General features: G+C 40.7%; 1 protein-coding gene across 1 annotated transcript in view; it reads right to left on the minus strand.

The window, feature by feature from the left end:
- Window positions 1-19,214, minus strand: part of nrxn3a (neurexin 3a) — a gene marked incomplete at both ends in the record, with an annotated part of 191,902 nt that overhangs the window by 89,917 nt on the left and 82,771 nt on the right. Inside the window, 3 exons of the mRNA XM_080041756.1 lie at window positions 856-1,239; window positions 1,570-1,717; window positions 10,680-10,973. Coding sequence (XP_079897882.1) covers window positions 856-1,239; window positions 1,570-1,717; window positions 10,680-10,973 — 826 coding nt within the window. The remainder of the gene's footprint in view (window positions 1-855; window positions 1,240-1,569; window positions 1,718-10,679; window positions 10,974-19,214) is intronic.

Below are 19,214 nucleotides of genomic sequence, written 5' to 3' on the forward strand. Positions count from 1 at the left end.
GTCTACTGGACAGACAGACAGACAGACAGACACTACACAGTATGCTGGACAGACAGCAGAGTGGTTTTAGTGGGAGGTTCCTTCAGCTTCACTGTATTAAGGAGCGCTAAGATCATTCCTGCCCACAGCAATAACCATCTACAGTAGAATGGTCTTATGCCAAACTTCACCTTGACCTCATCATGTCTACATTTGATCTACAGAAGCATTGGCAGCTGAGAAGGATATTCCATTTTATCCATCTCCTTAAACTAGTTAAATAACTAACTGTTAAGATTGGAGATGTGTCTCAAAACAGGGTGTACCTTCTTCATAAACTGCATCACAACTCTGAATTTGACATACACGTCCGACCTTTTGGCTGAATATGGCTAAAGAAAGACATGTCCAAATTTGAAGGGCACAATATACAGTAATGTAGAACTATATTCTCAATATTCTTAAAATCTACTTTACAAACCAGTTGTTTTTCCTCCGTGGTGGGACCTCACAATGGCATGATGATAACCTTTGAAAGAAGCCACAGGTTCAGCCTAGAACGCTGTGCTCTTTTAAAGTAGTCATTCCTTAAAGTAGTCATTCCTTAAATACTTTAAAGTAGTCATTCCTTAAATACTGGCACAATCAGCCAGCCTGCAATCAACCCTTTATTCACGGTGACTCTTTCAACCTACTGTTCTAGTCTTCTATTGTTTCTTAGAAACTATTGACTCTGCCTTGGAAATAGTATAGTATCAGTATGTTCTAAGGTTTATGCAAGAGAACGTATATGCATACCTCCACGCGCACACACGCACACACACACACACACACACACACACACACACACACACACACACACACACACACACTTACCTCTCTCACAGGTGCGTGACCAGTAGCCAGTGCCGGTGCAGTCACAAATGAATCGATTCCAGCCTTCTTTGCAGATGCCTCGGTTCTTGCATGGGTAGCTCTCACACTGCTTAACAGGTTGCTTGTTACATGAGGGTTTGATGCCAGCGCCATTTTGTGCCTCAGCAATCTGACGGATGTCCTTGCTTCGACCGTCTATGAAAAGGTCCCGGACACAGCCTACGTAACCATAGTTAAGCATGGCTGTCCAGAGCTCAGTAGGCAGGATGAGGTTGGCCCGGTCAGTGGGAAGCCCCCCCAGGTACATGTCCCCCTCCAGGTCCAGGATCTCACTCTCACCACTGGCTGTGAACGGAGTCCGTCTGCTGTTCACTGATATGGTGCCTGTTGGGGTCAGGTAAAGATCAGGTACACCAGCAGTGGAACAAGATGGAATGGTGATGTTAAGAACAAAAGATACTGTGTATGAAAGTGATTAGATATTTGTTAGAATACAGAGAACATCGGAAAGCTTTTGGTGAGCGTTTTAATTATTTTTTATTTTTTTCAAATCAGTCAATCAAAAGTCCACAAACATGGCTCGAAGTTATGGAACTACTAAATTAATAGTTTTTCTGAATGAGCTATTATTAAAACCTTAAACTAAGTGTTACCTAAAAGGGATTTCAATTCCATTAGACCCAGTTTGTCATAATTGTCCCCAACACAACTGACCTGAGCGCCCGTCTCTCTGGATGTCAACGTGATACCAGGCCCCATCATTGACCTTAGTCTGGGTGGCCTTCACCTTGATGGTCCCTGAGCCCATGTCCAGCAGCAGGTACAGGCTGCCATCCAGCAGCTCTACTGCAAAGAAGTCCACCTGGACAAAAGGACAAATCAACACATCTCACTGAGAAGATGGAGGAGTTGGTACACTAAAGGGCCCTCATTATCCACCTCCACCACTTCATCTCAGCCACAATGCCGTTGTATTTATTGTCTGCAGCAGTGTTTTCAGTTGTCTTTGTGTGCGCCTGGAAAAGCAATAAAGGAACATTTTGAACCAAATCTTCTTCCGCTGGTGCTCACAGTACTGTATAGCACCAACATGATTCTGAAGCCACAGAAAAGAGTAAGCCATTAGCAGAAGTGTTGTTATTTTAGTCAGCAATAAAGTGTGTAGGTAAGGTCAGCTCAAAGAATAATACTATTCCGTATGTTACTGTTACAGAAAGCCTGTGTGCACCATCCAACCCTTTTAATAGGTCCATGCATCCAACTGGGCGACTGTGGCTCAGGTGGTAGAGCGGGTCGGCCGATGATCAAAGGGTTGGAGGTTCGATCCCCGCCCTGCCACTTGTGTCATAGTTGTTGTGTCCTTGGGCAAGACACTTCACCCACCTTGCCTCGTGTGAATGTCGATAGTTAGCCTGCTATCGGTGTATGAATGAGTGTGTGAATGGTAATGTGTAAATGGGAACAGGTCTCCCTTGCAAAAGAGTCTTCGGACTCAATGGGATATACCTGTATAAATAAAGGTTAAAAAAAAAAAAAAAAAAAACTGCAAAAACATCAGGTGGGAAAAATGCCAAAAAAATAACTAATCTAATATTGTCTGACCTATAAAATGTTTTACCAAGATAAATAGCCTATAAACGTATTATATGCAAAGTTGTAGATTTAGGCAGCCATACATGTGCGACAGACTTTAAATAACGTTATTTACTGTAGATTACATCAGATATAATTACCTCGGAATGCATGAAAAAAAAAAAAAAAATTCTGATGACGTACGGTGCCAGTTTAGATGGGCTCATCATAATGTCCCAGAACTATATGGCACACAATAGGAACATTGATACGCTCTCCTTTAGTCATCCAGGTCATAGGATATCTACAAACTGCTTTGCCTCAGACTTCCGGGTTACAGAGCATGGAGTAGGTGCGATCGCTCTCTAGCTCCCACTAACTATTTCAGACCTAACTGATTAAACCCTATTTTCATCGATTTTTTTGTGCTTGTGTTGCCGGTAACACTGGCACTGTTTTGGAGAAATGCCTAGAGGAAAGAAAAGCGCAAAAAGAGATTCGGCAGAGTCAGATATGTCCTCGGACAGCGTGGTTAGCATTGATGTTAATGCTAGCTCAATGGCTTCCATTCCGGACCTGCTTGAGCAGCATAGAGCAGCCATAGCCGCTGAGTTTAAGTCATCGTTCGCCAGCATGGACACTAAGCTGGACAACATCCAGGCCGTGGTCTCAGGCCAGGGGAAACGTATAACCGATCTCGAGGAGAATGCAGAAACTGTTTGCGGACGCCTGGAGCAACTTGAGGCTACGTGCTCCTCACTGCAGGAAGATAACAAGTTGCTGAAATCTAAACTATCGGATTTGGAAGGGAGAAGCAGGAGACAGAATGTACGTATTGTGGGCTTACCAGAGTCACTTGAGGGCGCTCGCCCCACCGCCTTTTTCTCCGAGCTTCTTGTCGAGGTTTTTGGTAATCAAACTCTCCCTTCTTCCCCAGAGTTGGACAGAGCTCACCGCACTCTGGCACCCAAACCGGGCGCGGCCCGTCATCATCCGCTTCCACCGATACCAGACTAAAGACTTGATCATGAGAGAGGCACGTAAACAGGGCGAGCTGGAATACCACGGCCACAAGCTCCGGTTCTACGAGGATTACAGCGCGGAGGTCGTGAAGCAGCGGGCTGAATACAGGGGGGTCATGGCTGAGCTTTATCAGCGCGGTCTCCGTCCCTCTCTCCTCTTCCCGGCGAGGCTTCGCATTACTCTCCAGAGCGGCAAGAGAAGGTGGTTGCGGTCCGTCTCTGAAGCATCTAACTACATATCTACATTGGGTGTGAGTCCGTAGTAAATACGATTGCCTGTTGTGAGTATACAAATTTGGACAAATGCTCTTTTCATATCCCCAGCCAAACTCTCAGACTGATGGTACTACACGCATTTTTTCTCCCTTTTTTAAAATGAGTAAATCAGCTGGGTGAGCGTGACATTTTTGTTGCTTGTCATTTTGACGTATTGTCTAGCTCACTCGCTTTTTTTATTTGTATCTCTATTTTAAAACGGCTGGAAAAGCGTGTCTGTTCTTTATTTATTTATTTATTTTTTGGCCATTTGGACAGCTTGTCTAACTCACGCCTTGTTCTTTTTTTTGTATTTCGAATCTGTTGGATGAGCACGGTTTTTGTGTTTAGTGTGTTGTCATTTTGACAGTTTGCTGGATTGTTCATAGTGTTACTAGCTGTTATGGGGTGAATTGTACAAGACCTATGTGGGAAGCTAGCACAGGTCAGGAAGTTAAGGCTTGGAATGTTTGTTGTGAGACTAGTAAGGGTCTTTTGGGGTTTGCTGTTTAGAGCAATATATGGGGTGGGTTCTGGGTGGGATGGGGTGGTGTTAACTGGGGGTTTAGCTGATAAGTCATCACCTGCTGTGTTTTCAGTTATTTGTGTTTTCCTTTTTTTGTGTGTTTTTCTTTCCCTCTGTATTTTGCTACTCTTTTTATTATCGGAGCAACTCTTTTTATTCTCACTATAACTGAGCTAGATGAAGGGCAATCTTAATTTAATTAGTTGGAATATCAAGGGGCTAAATCACCAAGTGAAAAGGGGTAAGGTCTTAACCCACCTAAAACGGCTCAGTGCTGGAATAGTTTTCCTTCAAGAAACCCACTTACATGACTCTGACCATGGGCGATTAAGTAAATGCTGGCGTGGACAATTTTTTCATTCTGCACTCAACAAAAATATAATCGCAACACTTTTGTTTTTGCTCCCATTTTTCATGAGATGGACTTAAAGATCTAAAATTCATTCCAGATACACAATTGTACCATTTCTCTCAAACATTGTTCACAAATCTGTCTAAATGTGTGATAGTGAGCACTTCTGCTTTGCTGAGATAATCCATCCCACCTCACAGGTGTGCCACATCAAGATGCTGATCTGACATCATGATTAGTGCACAGGTGTGCCTTAGACTGTCCACAATAAAAGGCCACTCTGAAAAGTGCATTTTTTTGCTTTATTGGGGGTCTGGGGACTCAGAACCAGTCAGTATCTGGTGTGACCACCATTTGCCTCATGCAGTGCAACACATCTTCTTCGCATAGAGTTTATCAGATTGTCAATTGTGGCCTGTGGAATGTTGGTCCACTCCTCTTCAATGGCTGTGCGAAGTTGCTGGAGACGGCTTATGGTGGAGAAATGAACATTCAATGCACGAGCAACAGATCTGGTTGACATTTCTGCTGTCAGCATGCCAATTGCACGCTCCCTCAATGCTTGTGGCATCTGTGGCATTTTGCTGTGAGACAAAACTGCACATTTCAGGGTGGCCTTTTATTGTGGACAGTCTAAGGCACACCTGTGCACTAATCATGATGTCAGATCAGCATCTTGATGTGGCACACCTGTGAGGTGGGATGGATTATCTCAGCAAAGCAGAAGTGCTCACTATCACACATTTAGACAGATTTGTGAACAATGTTTGAGAGAAATGGTACAATTGTGTATCTGGAATGTATTTTAGATCTTTAAGTCCATCTCATGAAAAATGGGAGCAAAAACAGAAGTGTTGCGTTTATATTTTTGTTGAGTGTACTTTCAGGGGTAAGGCTAGGGGCACAGCTATCCTTATTGATAGTAATATTCCTTTTGAGTCCTCAAACATTATATCAGATAAAAATGGACGTTTTATTATTGTTTCAGGCAAACTTACCACACTTACACCCGAATTGATTATTTTTTTGTTGATAATTCATTGATGTCAGACCTAAAGTCATGCAGTTATGAAAGTATTGTGATCTCAGATCACGCTCCTCTGCTCCTTCAACTGGCTTTCTCTGACGTTGAGTATACAAGAAGGCAGTGGAGACTGGATCCATTGTTGCTCACAGATGAGAGTTTTCTTTCACACATCTCTACACATATTAAAACTTTTTTGAGTATAAATAAAACACCAGATGTGTCCAATGCAACAATTTGGGAAGCCCTGAAAGCCTATTTGAGAGGTGAAATTATATCATTTGCAGCATACAAAAATAAGTGTACAAAACAGAAACAAACTGAAATTGCTGATCAGATTCTGAACATAGACAGACAATATGCTAATTCACCTTCATCTGAACTTTACAAAGAACGTTTAAAACTTCAGACAGAATTCAACCTTCTTTCCTCTCGTCAAGTTGCTGACCAGTTGCTTAGGAGCAGAAGTACTTTTTACGAGCATGGTGACAAGATTGGTAAACTCCTGGCCAATCAACTGCGCGGATTTAGAGCGAAGCAACTCATCCCTGGAATACGGACAAACAGTGGGTGTACAACATCAGATCAGAAATTGATAAACGAAAAGTTCAAAACATTCTATTCAAATTTGTATAGTTCTGATTGTACAGTAGACGTAACGGTGATGGAAACCTTTTTCAGTAACCTAAACATCCCTTCCCTTTCTCAAGACCTGAGACATAGCCTTGAGGCACTTATTACTCAGAAGGAAATTATTGCAGCAATAACATCTATGCAATCAGGCAAATCTCCTGGTCCAGACGGACTTCCATCTGACTTTTTTAAGAAATTTTCAGCCGAATTGTCACCTTTTTTATGTTCAGTATTCTCAGACTCATTTGACTCAGGTAAACTTCCGCCTTCGCTCTATCAGGCCTGTATTTCCCTGTTGTTAAAAAAGGATAAAGATCCTCTAGATTGTGCATCATACTGACCAATTTCACTATTAATTACAGATGTGAAGATACTTGCTAAAATTCTCGCCCACAGATTGGAGGATGTTCTCCCCTCTATCATATCCCCCGACCAAACTGGGTTTATAAAGGGACGCCAATCATTTTATAATATCCGCCGGCTAATGAACATTTTATATTCCCCCAGAAATATTGAATCAGAATGCCTCGCTTCTATGAATGCTGAAAAAGCATTTAATAGAGTAGAATGGAATTATTTGTTTTTCACCCTTGAAAAATTTGGTTTGGGTCCTGTTTTCACTTCTTGGGTTAAATTATTATATGCATGCCCTTCTGCCTCAGTATTAACAAACAGCCGTTACTCAAGTAGTTTTGATCTGCACCGTGGGACCCGGCAGGGTTGTCCTTTGAGCCCGCTCTTTTTTGCTATTGCAATCGAACCACTTGCGATTGCCATTTGCGGTAACAAACAGATTCAGGGGATATGGAGAGGAGGAATTGAACATAAAGCATCATTATACGCCGATGACTTACTTTTGTTTGTCGCCAAGCCAGCCACCTCTTTACCGGAGGCACTTTCTGTGTTGGAGGTCTTTAGTCAGTTTTCTGGCTATAAACTTAACTTGAGTAAGAGCGAACTCTTTCCGATTAATAAAGAAGCTCTTAAACTTGATTATACAGCTCTCCCACTCAAAGTGGTGACAGATCATCTGAGTTACCTTGGGGTATGTTTTACCAGAAATTTTAAAAACCTATTTAAATCGAACTTCCTCAAATTATGGGATCAGGCGAAGCAAATATTATCGAAGTGGTCTCCTCTGGCTTTCTCTCTTATAGGTAGAATAAATTCAATTAAAATGACATTACTCCCAAAGTTCCTATATGTATTCCAATGTCTCCCCATCTTTCTCCCCAAATCCTTTTTTCAGGCCCTTGACTCTTTAATGATAAATTATATTTGGAATGGTAAACACCCTCGGTTACGGAAAGCTTTTCTTCAAAGACCCAAACAAACAGGTGGAATGTCCCTCCCTAATTTCCAATACTATTACTGGGCTGCTAATATCCGTTCTTTAGTGTATTGGGTGCATTTTCACCTTGACGACTCAGCCCCAGTCTGGGTAACAATGGAGTCCAGCGCTATCTGCCCTCTTAAGCGCCGCACTTCCACTCTCTTCGGCTATTCCCAACAGTAGTCCCGTGATTAAGCACTCCCTTCGAATCTGGACCCAATTTAGGAAGAATTTTGGAATGCAGAATTTTTCACTTTTCAGCCCAATTGCAGCTAATCATTTGTTTACTCCCTCGACGGTGGATGGTGCATTCAAGATCTGGCATTAAAAAGGCTTAAAATGCATCGGTGATTTATTTATTAATGATCTATTTGCTAGTTTTTCTCAATTGACAAAACATTTTGGTATCGAAAAGACTAATTTTTTCCGATTTCTGCAAATCAGGCATTTTACGCAGAAGTTAATTCCCCAATTCCCTTATAAACCGCCAGCCAATCATGTCCATTTGTTTCTTTCTGTAAACCCCACATTAAAAGGCTCAATTTCTGTGTTTTTCAACCTCAGTCCTGGATCAGATACACTCTACCTCCATGTGCGCCCGACATGCTCTTGTGCAATTTAAAGTAGTACATCGTATCCACATATCTAAAACTAAATTAGCTCGTATGTTCCCCGATGTAGACCCGACCTGTGATAGCTGTAAGAGCGCACCGGCATCACTCTTTCACATGTACTGGTTGTGTCCCACCTTGACTGAGTTCTGGACATCAGTTTTTCAAACAATTTCTGAAGTACTTCAGCATCAAATTGAGCCGAACCCTTTCACTGCAATTTTTGGCATTGCTCCAAATTCGGGCTTGCCTAAAGTGAAGCTAAAGGTACTGGCCTTTACCTCATTACTTGCTCGTAGGGTTATCTTACTTAAGTGGAAAGATCCTGATCCCACTCACATTGGATTAGAGACATTATGTCATGTATGAATCTGGAGAAAATTCGTTGCACTACCCAGGGATCTGAGACTAAATTTCACAAAATGTGGCGCCCCTTCTTAAATTATTTTAAAAAGCCAACGACAATAATAGAAGAGTAGCTACCCCCTCCCCTCTTTTATTTAATTAAATTTTATTTCTTTATGTTTTTTGTTTCATATTGATTAATTATTTTTATTTCTTAAAGTGTGTATTTCGTTTCTGCCATTTTTTAACATGATGTATTATTCGGGATTGTTTGTAATTGGGTATGAGGGTGGGATATGGGTGGGGTATGTTCGGGGGGAAAAAAGGGGAAAAAAATGAAAATTCCATTGTACTGCAATTGTTTTGCAACTGTGTAATTTAATAAAAAAACCTTTGAAAGAAAGTGTATGAGAAAAAAAAACTGCTTTGCCTTAAATTTACAGGTCCTTCTCATATAATTAGCATATTGTGATAAAGTTCAATATTTTCTGTAACACATTATACTTTCATATATTTTAGATTCATTACACACAACTGAAGTAGTTCAAGCCTTTTATTGTTTTAATATTGATGATTTTGGCAAAAAAATAAAGAAAAACCAAAAATCCCTATCTCAAAAAATTAGCATATTTCATCCGACCAATAAAAGAAAAGTGTTTTTAATACAAAAAAGTCAACCTTCAAATAATTATGTTCAGTTATGCACTCAATACTTGGTCCGAAATTCTTTCGCAGAAATGACTGCTTCAATGCGGCTTGGCATGGAGGCAATCAGCCTGTGGCACTGCTGAGGTGTTATGGAGGCCCAGGATGCTTCGATAGCGGCCTTAAGCTCACCCACAGTGTTGGTTCTGGTGTCTCTCAACTTCCTCTTCACAATATCCCACAGATTCTCTATGGGGTTCAGGTCAGGAGAGTTGGCAGGCCAATTGAGCACAGTAATACCATGGTCAGTAAACCATTTACCAGTGGTTTTGGCACTGTGCCAGGTCTTGTTGAAAAATGAAATCTTCATCTCCATAAAGCTTTTCAGCAGATGGAAGCATGAAGTGCTGAAATCTCTTGATAGCTAGCTGCATTGACCCTGCCTTTGATAAAACACAGTGGACCAACACCAGCAGCTGACATGGCACCCCAGACCATCACTGACTGTGGGTACTTGACACTGGACTTCAGGCATTTTGGCATTTCCTTCTCCCCAGTCTTCCTCCAGACTCTGGCACCTTGATTTCCGAATGACATGCAACATTTGCTTTCATCCGAAAAAAGTACTTTGGACCACTGAGCAACAGTCCAGTGCTGCTTCTCTGTAGCCCAGGTCAGGCGCTTCTGCCGCTGTTTCTGGTTCAAAAGTGGCTTGACCTGGGGAATGCGGCACCTGTAGCCCATATCCTGCACACGCCTGTGCACGGTGGCTCTGGATGTTTCTACTCCAGACTCAGTCCACTGCTTCCGCAGGTCCCCCAAGGTCTGGAATCGGCCCTTCTCCACAATCCTCCTCAGGGTCCGGTCACCTCTTCTGGTTGTGCAGCGTTTTCTGCCACACTTTTTCCTTCCCACAGACTTCCCACTGAGGTGCCTTGATACAGCACTCTGGGAACAGCCTATTCGCTCAGAAATTTCTTTCTGTGTCTTACCCTCTTGCTTGAGGGTGTCAATGATGGCCTTCTGGACAGCAGTCAGGTCGGCAGTCTTACCCATGATTGCGGTTTTGAGTAATGAACCAGGCTGGGAGTTTTTAAAAGCCTCAGGAATCTTTTGCAGGTGTTTAGAGTTAATTAGTTGATTCAGATGATTAGGTTAAGAGCTCGTTTAGAGTACCTTTTCATGATATGCTAATTTTTTGAGATAGGAATTTGGGGTTTTCATGAGCTGTATGCCAAAATCATCAGTATTAAAACAACAAAAGACCTGAAATATTTCAGTTGGTGTGCAATGAATCTAAAATATATGAAAGTTCAATTATTATCATTACATTATGGAAAATAATCAACTTTATCACAATGTGCTAATTATATGAGAAGGACCTGTATTGTGGAAGTCTTCAAAGAGGATTAATCAGTCCCGGTTTTCTTTGACCTAATGTGTTTAGATCTCATTAAGATGGTATTTTATAAAGGTTAAAATGAGCATGTTATCATCTAGACTGACCTTGGTGTTCTTCTGGCTGCGTGCTGTGTCTTTGCGCTCCTGGGGTTTGCCGTGGGTGAAGAGGATGAGGCCGTTGGGCTCGGTGGTGCGAAAGTCAAAAGAGATGGATCCCATGCGCTTGGTGTTCCACTTGGGCAGGCTGATGTAGGCCTCCGGAGTCTCAAAGGAGATGGGGTCCAAGGTGGCCACGTTCTCACACTTGTAGGAAACCTCTCCCTGGATCTTCATCTTAGGGTCCACTATTCGAGCCAGACGGGACAGTTCAAGACGGATGTCATTGTTCTTATACACCACCTGTAACCGGACAAGGATGGTATGACAATTATTTTTATTTTTACAAACATGTCAGTCCATGTCAATTTACTTTTCTCAAGTTCCTTTAGAAATATACGCAGAACTTTCATCACATTGCTTTTGTCAGAAGGCCGGGCGGTGGCTTTTAGATGGATAAAGGGAGGCATGACACAGTGATCACATTTAAGCACCACTCGTGGTATTTATTGTCTCTTCACATGACACCAATACTGAGTTACAGAATCCTAGGCAAGCTGCCTTTTATGCATGAATGAATGAATGAATGAATGAAATCTTTATTTCAAACGATTACAAAAACTGCCGCCGCGCTCTTTCTGAAGACGAGTCCCAAGTTTGGGGCCGATCATACAGTTGCCATCGTGGCAAATAAGCAGCAAAGGCCAATTCTTGGGAAGACGTTTTCGTCAACTACGACCATGTTTCTTGAGCTATCTCGCTAAAACTTTATACACGTGTGTATGTCGGTCCCCTGAGGCTATGTACAAAATTTGGTGATGATAGATTGAAATCCGTAAAGTATTGGAAATTTTCAAATGTGTTATGAAAGCTGTTTTGTAGGCTACGTTCTGAGGTAGAAAAATTAATAATCACTTCATTTTCCCTAAATGTTTCATGTTTCCTCTCTTTTTCTCTTTACTTTCTCATTATGTCCTCTTCCCCCTCCTTCTCTATTCTTCTCCTTTCTTCCCCCCTTGACAGACTAGTGTTCCCAAGCCTTTTGACCTGAATGCCAAGTGTTAAGTTTGGAGGAAACCAGGCACCGCTCATCAGCTGGCCAATACCATCCCTACAGTGAAGCATGGTGGTGGCAGCATCATGCTGTGGGGATGTTTTTCAGTGGCAGGAACTGGGAGACTAGTCAGGATTGAGGGAAAGATGAATGCAGCAATGTACAGAGACATGGAAGAAAACCTGCTCCAGAGCGCTCTTGACCTCAGACTGGGGCGACGGTTCATCTTTCAACAGGACAACAACCCTCAGCACACAGTCAAGATATGGAGGGAGTGGCTTCAGGACAACTCTGTGAATGTCCTAGAGTGGCCCAGCCAGAGCCCACACTTGAATCCCATTGAACATCTCTGGAGGGATCAGAAAATGGCTGTGCACCGACGCTCCCCATCCAACCTGATTCTGTAAAGAGGAATGTGCGAAACTGGCCAAAGATATGCCAAGCTTGTGGCTACATATTCACAAAGACTTGAGGCTGTAATTGCTGCCAAAGGTGCCACAACAAAGTATTGAGCATAAGCATACAGTATATATAAATATGGGAGAACGGGGTCATCTGAGCCACTTTTTACATTTGCTCCGCTCTATGGGAGCTAAAATGATTTATCACTCAAATGTACACATTTCCCATTAATTCAGGATGTTTCCTAGAAATGGGCATTAGCAGAATGTTTTCAAGACAAAGGGCAGTGAAAATATGATTGTTTTAAAAAAAGTTGTCATGTGGCTCACTTTACCCCAGCTGTGGGGTAAACTGATCCACTTTGTCGGACTAGTAAAAGAATGATGGGGTTTGGTCAATTAAGCAAAGCAAATGTTCTAAACACTTGAAAGTAACTCTGAACAAAATCAAATACAACATATTATAATTCAAAAGGTTTTAATAAGATTCAAATGAAAGATAGAACCAGTTAGATTAGAACACAGTCTGGGGGTCAGAACACAGGACCCTTAGAGCCAGCTAGTGTCTGGGGGTCAAAGCATAGGAAAATCAGAACCAGCGAGAACAGCCTGGGACTCAGAACACAGGAGAAGACCCAACTGGATTATAACATCAGCCTGTCATACTCTACAACTAGGCCTACTCTACATTCCAGCCCTGAAGGTTACAGGGAAAGATGAGAAGGTACTCTTTCCGTGTGGTTGCCCCAGGTCGTCTTCCTGGTGTATTTCCTTGGCATGATGTTTTATTTTAATGTCATACACATTCTACAATGTGTATGACATTAAAATAAAACATATGTTATGTAATATTACATTGAAATATGTTTAAGACTAAACTTAACTTGTGCCTCATGGTGGGGGAAAGTGAGACAGTGGCTATATATATATATATATATATATATATATATATATATCAGTGATTCTTGAGAACCGGGACAAAAGGCCGTCTTCCATATGTAACTGTTGTTATGTTTAAAACTAAAAATATTTAAAATTGTAGATGTTATTAGGGATTAAGAATAGAATGTCTGGAGCACAATTATCCCCTTAAATTTAATTTTATCATTATTATGTCAAATATATGACACCTGTTATCTTCTCACGACGTCAAAAACAGGGTGTCCTCAGAGAAGGTTTCAATCTTTCATATGCAATAAAAAAATGTACTTTAATGATTAAAAAGAGCTTTTTTCATCAAAAGCAAGTTTTTCTAACACAGTCATGTTTTACAAGGATTCTAAGTGGTGGGACAACTTTACTATAAGTCAACACCATCAGACATTCCATTATGTAAAATGTAATAAAATCAGGCGATATAAGGGGCAGCTTTCACTTTGAAGGACCTCTTGTCAAATTCTACCTCTGCAGAGTACATTAGAGTCAGATATGCTCTGATAAGTGTTGTAGTTTTAGAATATTTTACATTCCGAATCTTGAAAGTCCTGTGTCACAACCATGATATGTCAACAACACCGACTTACAATTTCTGAAGAAGTTATTTGAAAATGTTTTATCATTTTATTTTCCTGAAGTAGTTCATACTAGCACCTAACATCAAGAGAAAAACCAAATGGCTACTAGATCAATTCCATTTGTTATGTTTAAGAAACGTTAAATATGTCAACACCGTCAGACAGGAAATCTGACGGAGTTGACATCTGACGGTGGCCAATGACGGTAAAAAAAACAAAAGCTGGGAGGTTGTGTCAAAGCTTAGCTCAGTAGCTTATGCCTCGTTTCCACCGAGTAGAGCGGGTCGGGTCGGAGCGGCTCAGAGTGGGACAGCTCACTTTTTAGAATCTCGGTGTTGTTTCCACCGCCGACCCTACCCTTACTGGTAGGGCGGGGTTTATGACCCTACCCTTACTGGTAGGGCGGGGTTTAGGCTGGACTACGACAGCCGCCACCAGAATGTGGGTCTAACTATCTGGCTGTGGAACAACTGTGGTCAAGCCAGCGGTCTCTTGTTTTTGCATGGCTTCTTTATTTATTCCCCCCGTGTTGTTGTGAGCACAGAGACGGTTCGGTGCAACTGATAGAGACAGTGAGCGAACAGCGCTGGCTGCGGCAGCTACGTGACATCGTAGCAGTGGGACACAGTGTAGCCAACTGATTCTTTTAATGACGAGGAAAAACACCACACAATAAACAGTGCCGCGCTCACATTTTCGCCAAAACACACTGACTCTCTTCACTCTAGCCGAGGTGACTACACAAGGCGGAAATGATTCTTTCGACCAACTGTGGTCAAGCCAGCGGTCTCTCGTTTTTGCTCGGTCAAACCAGCCGCTTCTTTATTTATTCCCCCCGTGTTGTTGTGAGCGTGTATTTACTACTATCTAGGTCTAGGCTATGGCGTAAACACACAGAGACGGCTCGGTGCAACTCATAAAGACAGTGAGCAAACAGTGCTGGCTGCGGCAGCTACGTGACATCGTAGCAGTGGGACACAGTGTAACCAACTGATTAATTTATTGACGAGGAAAAACACCACACAATAAACAGTGCTGTGCTCACATTTTCGCCAAAACACAATACCCTCTTCACTCTTGCTGAGATGATTACACATGGTGGAAATTATTCTTTCGACCAATCAAATGACAGCAGTGTGTAGCTCCGCATTTTCGGCACCCTTTCAGGCGGCTAGTACCCCTACGGAGGAGTACTGAGATTTGGAGCGGCTCAGAGCGGTTAGGTGCGCTTAAACCGTACCCTACCCAACTTTTGGCAAATGAAAAGCCAAACTACCCGGACCGAACCGCTCCGATCCGACCCGCTCTACTCGGTGGAAACGAGGCATTAGTATATGTTGGATACAAACATGTAATTTAATTTGCTGAAACATGTATTTTTTCAACATTGCACCCTGTTTTGTCCCACTTCTCAAGAATCACTAATCACTAATATATATATTAAAAGCGCTATATAAATGTAATATATTATTATTATTATTATATTTTCGTTTTCTATTTTAACAAATAAATAAATCAAACAAACTTTTATTAAGTTATCATTATGGGGTATCATGTGTAGAATTTTGAGGACATTTTTATTTATTTAATCCAGCGTTATTCCAGGCTGCAACATAACGAAATGTGGAAAAAGTGAAGCGCTGTGAATACTTTCCGTATGCACCGTGTGTGTGTGTGTGTGTGTGCGCATATGAGTGTCTAAATATATATATATATATATATATATATATATATATATATATATATATATATATATATATATATATATATATATATATATATATATATATATATATATTTATATATACAGTGTTCATCCCTTGCCATAATGCTGCTGGTTTGTAAAAGACACAGTTTCCATATGAGTGAGTGTCCTGCCAGTGATGTAAAATGAATGACTGAAAAAGACCAAGTGTCCCATCTTTTATCACACTCGCCCTAAATGCTATCAATAACAACGGGTGGATGGACTCATGGAGGGGGATGGGTGTGTAAATTGAAATCTGCTCAAGTGGAAAATTGAATGCCCTTTTTTTCACTAATTCTCTGGCCAAGAAAAAACGCCCTCAGTCTAGCTTTATTTTGGGCCCATCCAAACACAAAGCAGACACATTCTCTCTGTTTTCTATACATGTCTGAGAGTGCAGCCATGACTGAGTGGATAGACTGAGGGGGATGGCTGAGATTACCCATAATCCACCAGCAGATTTGACACTAAATGAACTTCTACGTTTAGGTGCTCAGGCGAATATGGAACATGATATTTTCCGCTTCTCTCACTCACTTGTCTCTCTCAACTCATCAACAGCATGGAATAAATGTTGAATTTCACTCGACCCCAGCAGCCAACTGGCTTTGTAGTAAGTCATTGAGTAAAAACCCGCAACATTTTCAAAGGAATAATAGTAACAAAATATCTAATTTGTTGAGCAAAGTTGATTAAAAATAAAAAATTCAGCTTATCCATACATATTATTTTCTTTTCTTTTTTAAGCAAGACAGCAACGTTGTCATGATGTAAAGGACTGAGGTTTTGGTCACAACTATTAAAAAATTAAAATTTGAAAAGCTATTGTGTTTACAAATAATCTTATCTTTATAAAAAAGAAGTTGTAGGCTATCTCCTCTATGATGACTAGATAGTGATGTATCAATACCTCCATGGTTAATGCTAAGGAAACATGGCGACATGGCTGAAAGTCCTGCTGAATGTTCACTGACACTTTGTCTATGTCAGCTATGTCACAGACAGACACGGAAAGCACTACAACTACACATCTCCTTCTCAGGAAATGGAAACATTTTACATTTAGAATGATTTCAACCTTTAGCCAGCTAATTGATTCATTTGATGGTCATTCATATTGATCTGGTCTTCTGTCAGAGGGGGAGTGGCTGGCACACCGTGTGTGACTTGCCTTGCGTGTGTGTAATTGACAAATAAAGACTTAAACTTGCATGTTTAAGACATTTATTGGGAGTTGTTATTGTTGTCATCAAAAACAAAAAAAATTGTTTCAGATTGGTTTTAATTGCTTGGTATGTTTGTAGATTAGTCACACATGTGTGAGCACCATACATGAATCACAAACCATCCCAACACATTTGTAAATATTGTTTTTACATTTAAGTCATGAAACATAATCTACATATCGTATATAATGTAGAATCTGAGATTTTTTTTTTATAATACAGTATAGCTGTTACTAAATATTTAGCCAAACCCCGCCCAAAAACTGAGCCAAAAACAAACTAAACCAGAATTATGAGGAATGGTGATTTTGTTTTCGTGTGACAAATTTAAAAAAATGCAGAATTGTTACTAACAGCAGGATGGTGATGATATGCATGCGCAATAGCTGTCTGAATACAAACACACTGCTTCCAAAGCTTCCCCTGCAACATTTCTGCTGATAACATAAAGCATAAATCATATCAACATAAACCATATCACATAGTGGAGGAGAGGGAGATGGGAGAGCAGGGTGTAGCCCACAATGTGACAAGTCACTTTCAGCTCCCTGCCTCGTCTGGACAATAACAGCCTTTCAACATGCAATAGGAGCGCTATCAGCAGACTGCAGACTGCACACTAACATGAGGAGAAAGGGTTAGCACACACTGATAGCAGGGAGATGGATACCCAACACACACACACACACACACACACATATATGTGCGCACACACTCAGTATATTTTGTATATATTTATATATATATTGTGTGTAGGCTACATATATTACATTTTATATAACATTAACTGTGTATATGTACACACACACACACACACACACACACACATATAGAGTATATGTAGCATAGTATGTGTGTGTTGGTGGGTGAGTGAGTGAGCGTCTGAAATGAATGAATTAAAGTGTGTGACAATGGGCAGATGATGATCAGTGAATTATCTCCTCCAGCAGGCCTCCCTGACACACACCATTGCACACACACTCAATCAATCAATAAGACCAGGGAGTGAGACTGAGCAATGGAGCATATGACTCAGGCATGAAATTACCTTTTTTTTTTTTTTTTTTAGATCTCCAGCTATTACAAAGCATTGGACATAAGGAAGAATAAGAAAGCTATTTATTCTCAGAGCTGACCAAGAAGAGTCTATATAACGTAGCAGTGTGAAGAGAATTCCTTTGTCCCGAAGCGGTGTCAGAGGAAAACCAATTAAAGGCCAATGATAGAAAGGGTTCCTCTGCTGAAAAACTGTAGATTTCATCATAATGCTATAGGAATTATCATTATTAAATGTATACACAACTTATCAAATTAACTTTGGTGGAATCATAATTCCACCTGAATAACCTTTTCTAGTGACATAATGGGACAATGTTTTAAAGGATAACCGAGCCTACATATCTGATCTTCTTGCAATACTTTATCACCTCTTCGTGGCTTCAAAATGATTCAAATGTGTAATCCTTTAGTATAGAGTATACAGTATAGCCCTGGCATTTCTTGGTTAAGGTTAGTTAACTAACTTAAACAACAATGCTTCAGTTTTAATACAGAAAAATTCTGATATAAAACTACGTCATAAAACGGCCAAAGCTTTGTCTGCCCACCATCACACTGAACATGATTCAGGATATCATTATGTTTGACAAAGTGTTTTTGAAAAATAATAATAATGTAAAAAATCATAATAAACAGATGGAGTAAGCTACAGAAAAGGAAAAAATAAGGTAATTCAACTCTTCCTCCAAGTCTGAGATTAAGTATCACACACACACACACACACACACACACACACACACACACACACGCACACACAACACTGTCACTTGCCATCTCAATCTGCATCCAAACAATTATACAACCCAAATATCAAGACTCAATTTCAATGTACATTACCTATGTATTACACACATACTAAAGTTTGGCATTTGCAAAATTCTTAACATACTTTAACTCAATTTAATATTAGCCTGAGTGTGTGTGTGTGTGTTTCATGACTGTCAGCCAAGTCACAAGATTGGCAAAGTTCTAAAAACCTTATCATGAATTCATGGACTGCTACTAGAGATTCATTCTGGCAACATGTAGGACATCTCAAATGCATTTAAAACAAGGAACTATTATCTATTATTATCGTATTATTGTATGGTGTGACCCTAACATAGAGCCTCCTGTGACTTCTAATGTCAGTGTGTGTTACACATTGATTGGTCACAAGGTGATTACTGCTGAGAAGGCTCAGAGCTGGTGCAGTGTGTACCTTTGCCCACACGGTGGGGTTATTTCCACATAATGAGCTGGGATCCTCCACAGTCAGGATTATGAAATATATATGACGCCATCTTTAGACCTCAGCACATCAAAATGCCTGCAAAACTGACTTATAACGTCACAGAGAGAATACCTCACTTGGCAGAACTGGACTTAATGGAACATAATGGAGTATTTAGCAGCTACATGTCAAATAACTTTGGTGCATCAGACAAAACACAAATCTAATGGAATGACAATTTTCATTGTAGTCTTGATGTTTAAATAGGCAACCTTTAAATATAATCACCATATATTTAGAAAATGACGTGATAACTGAAGCATGTGGTCA

Source organism: Ammodytes marinus, assembly GCF_949987685.1.
Source record: "Ammodytes marinus genome assembly, chromosome: 15".
Lineage (NCBI taxonomy): Eukaryota > Metazoa > Chordata > Actinopteri > Uranoscopiformes > Ammodytidae > Ammodytes > Ammodytes marinus.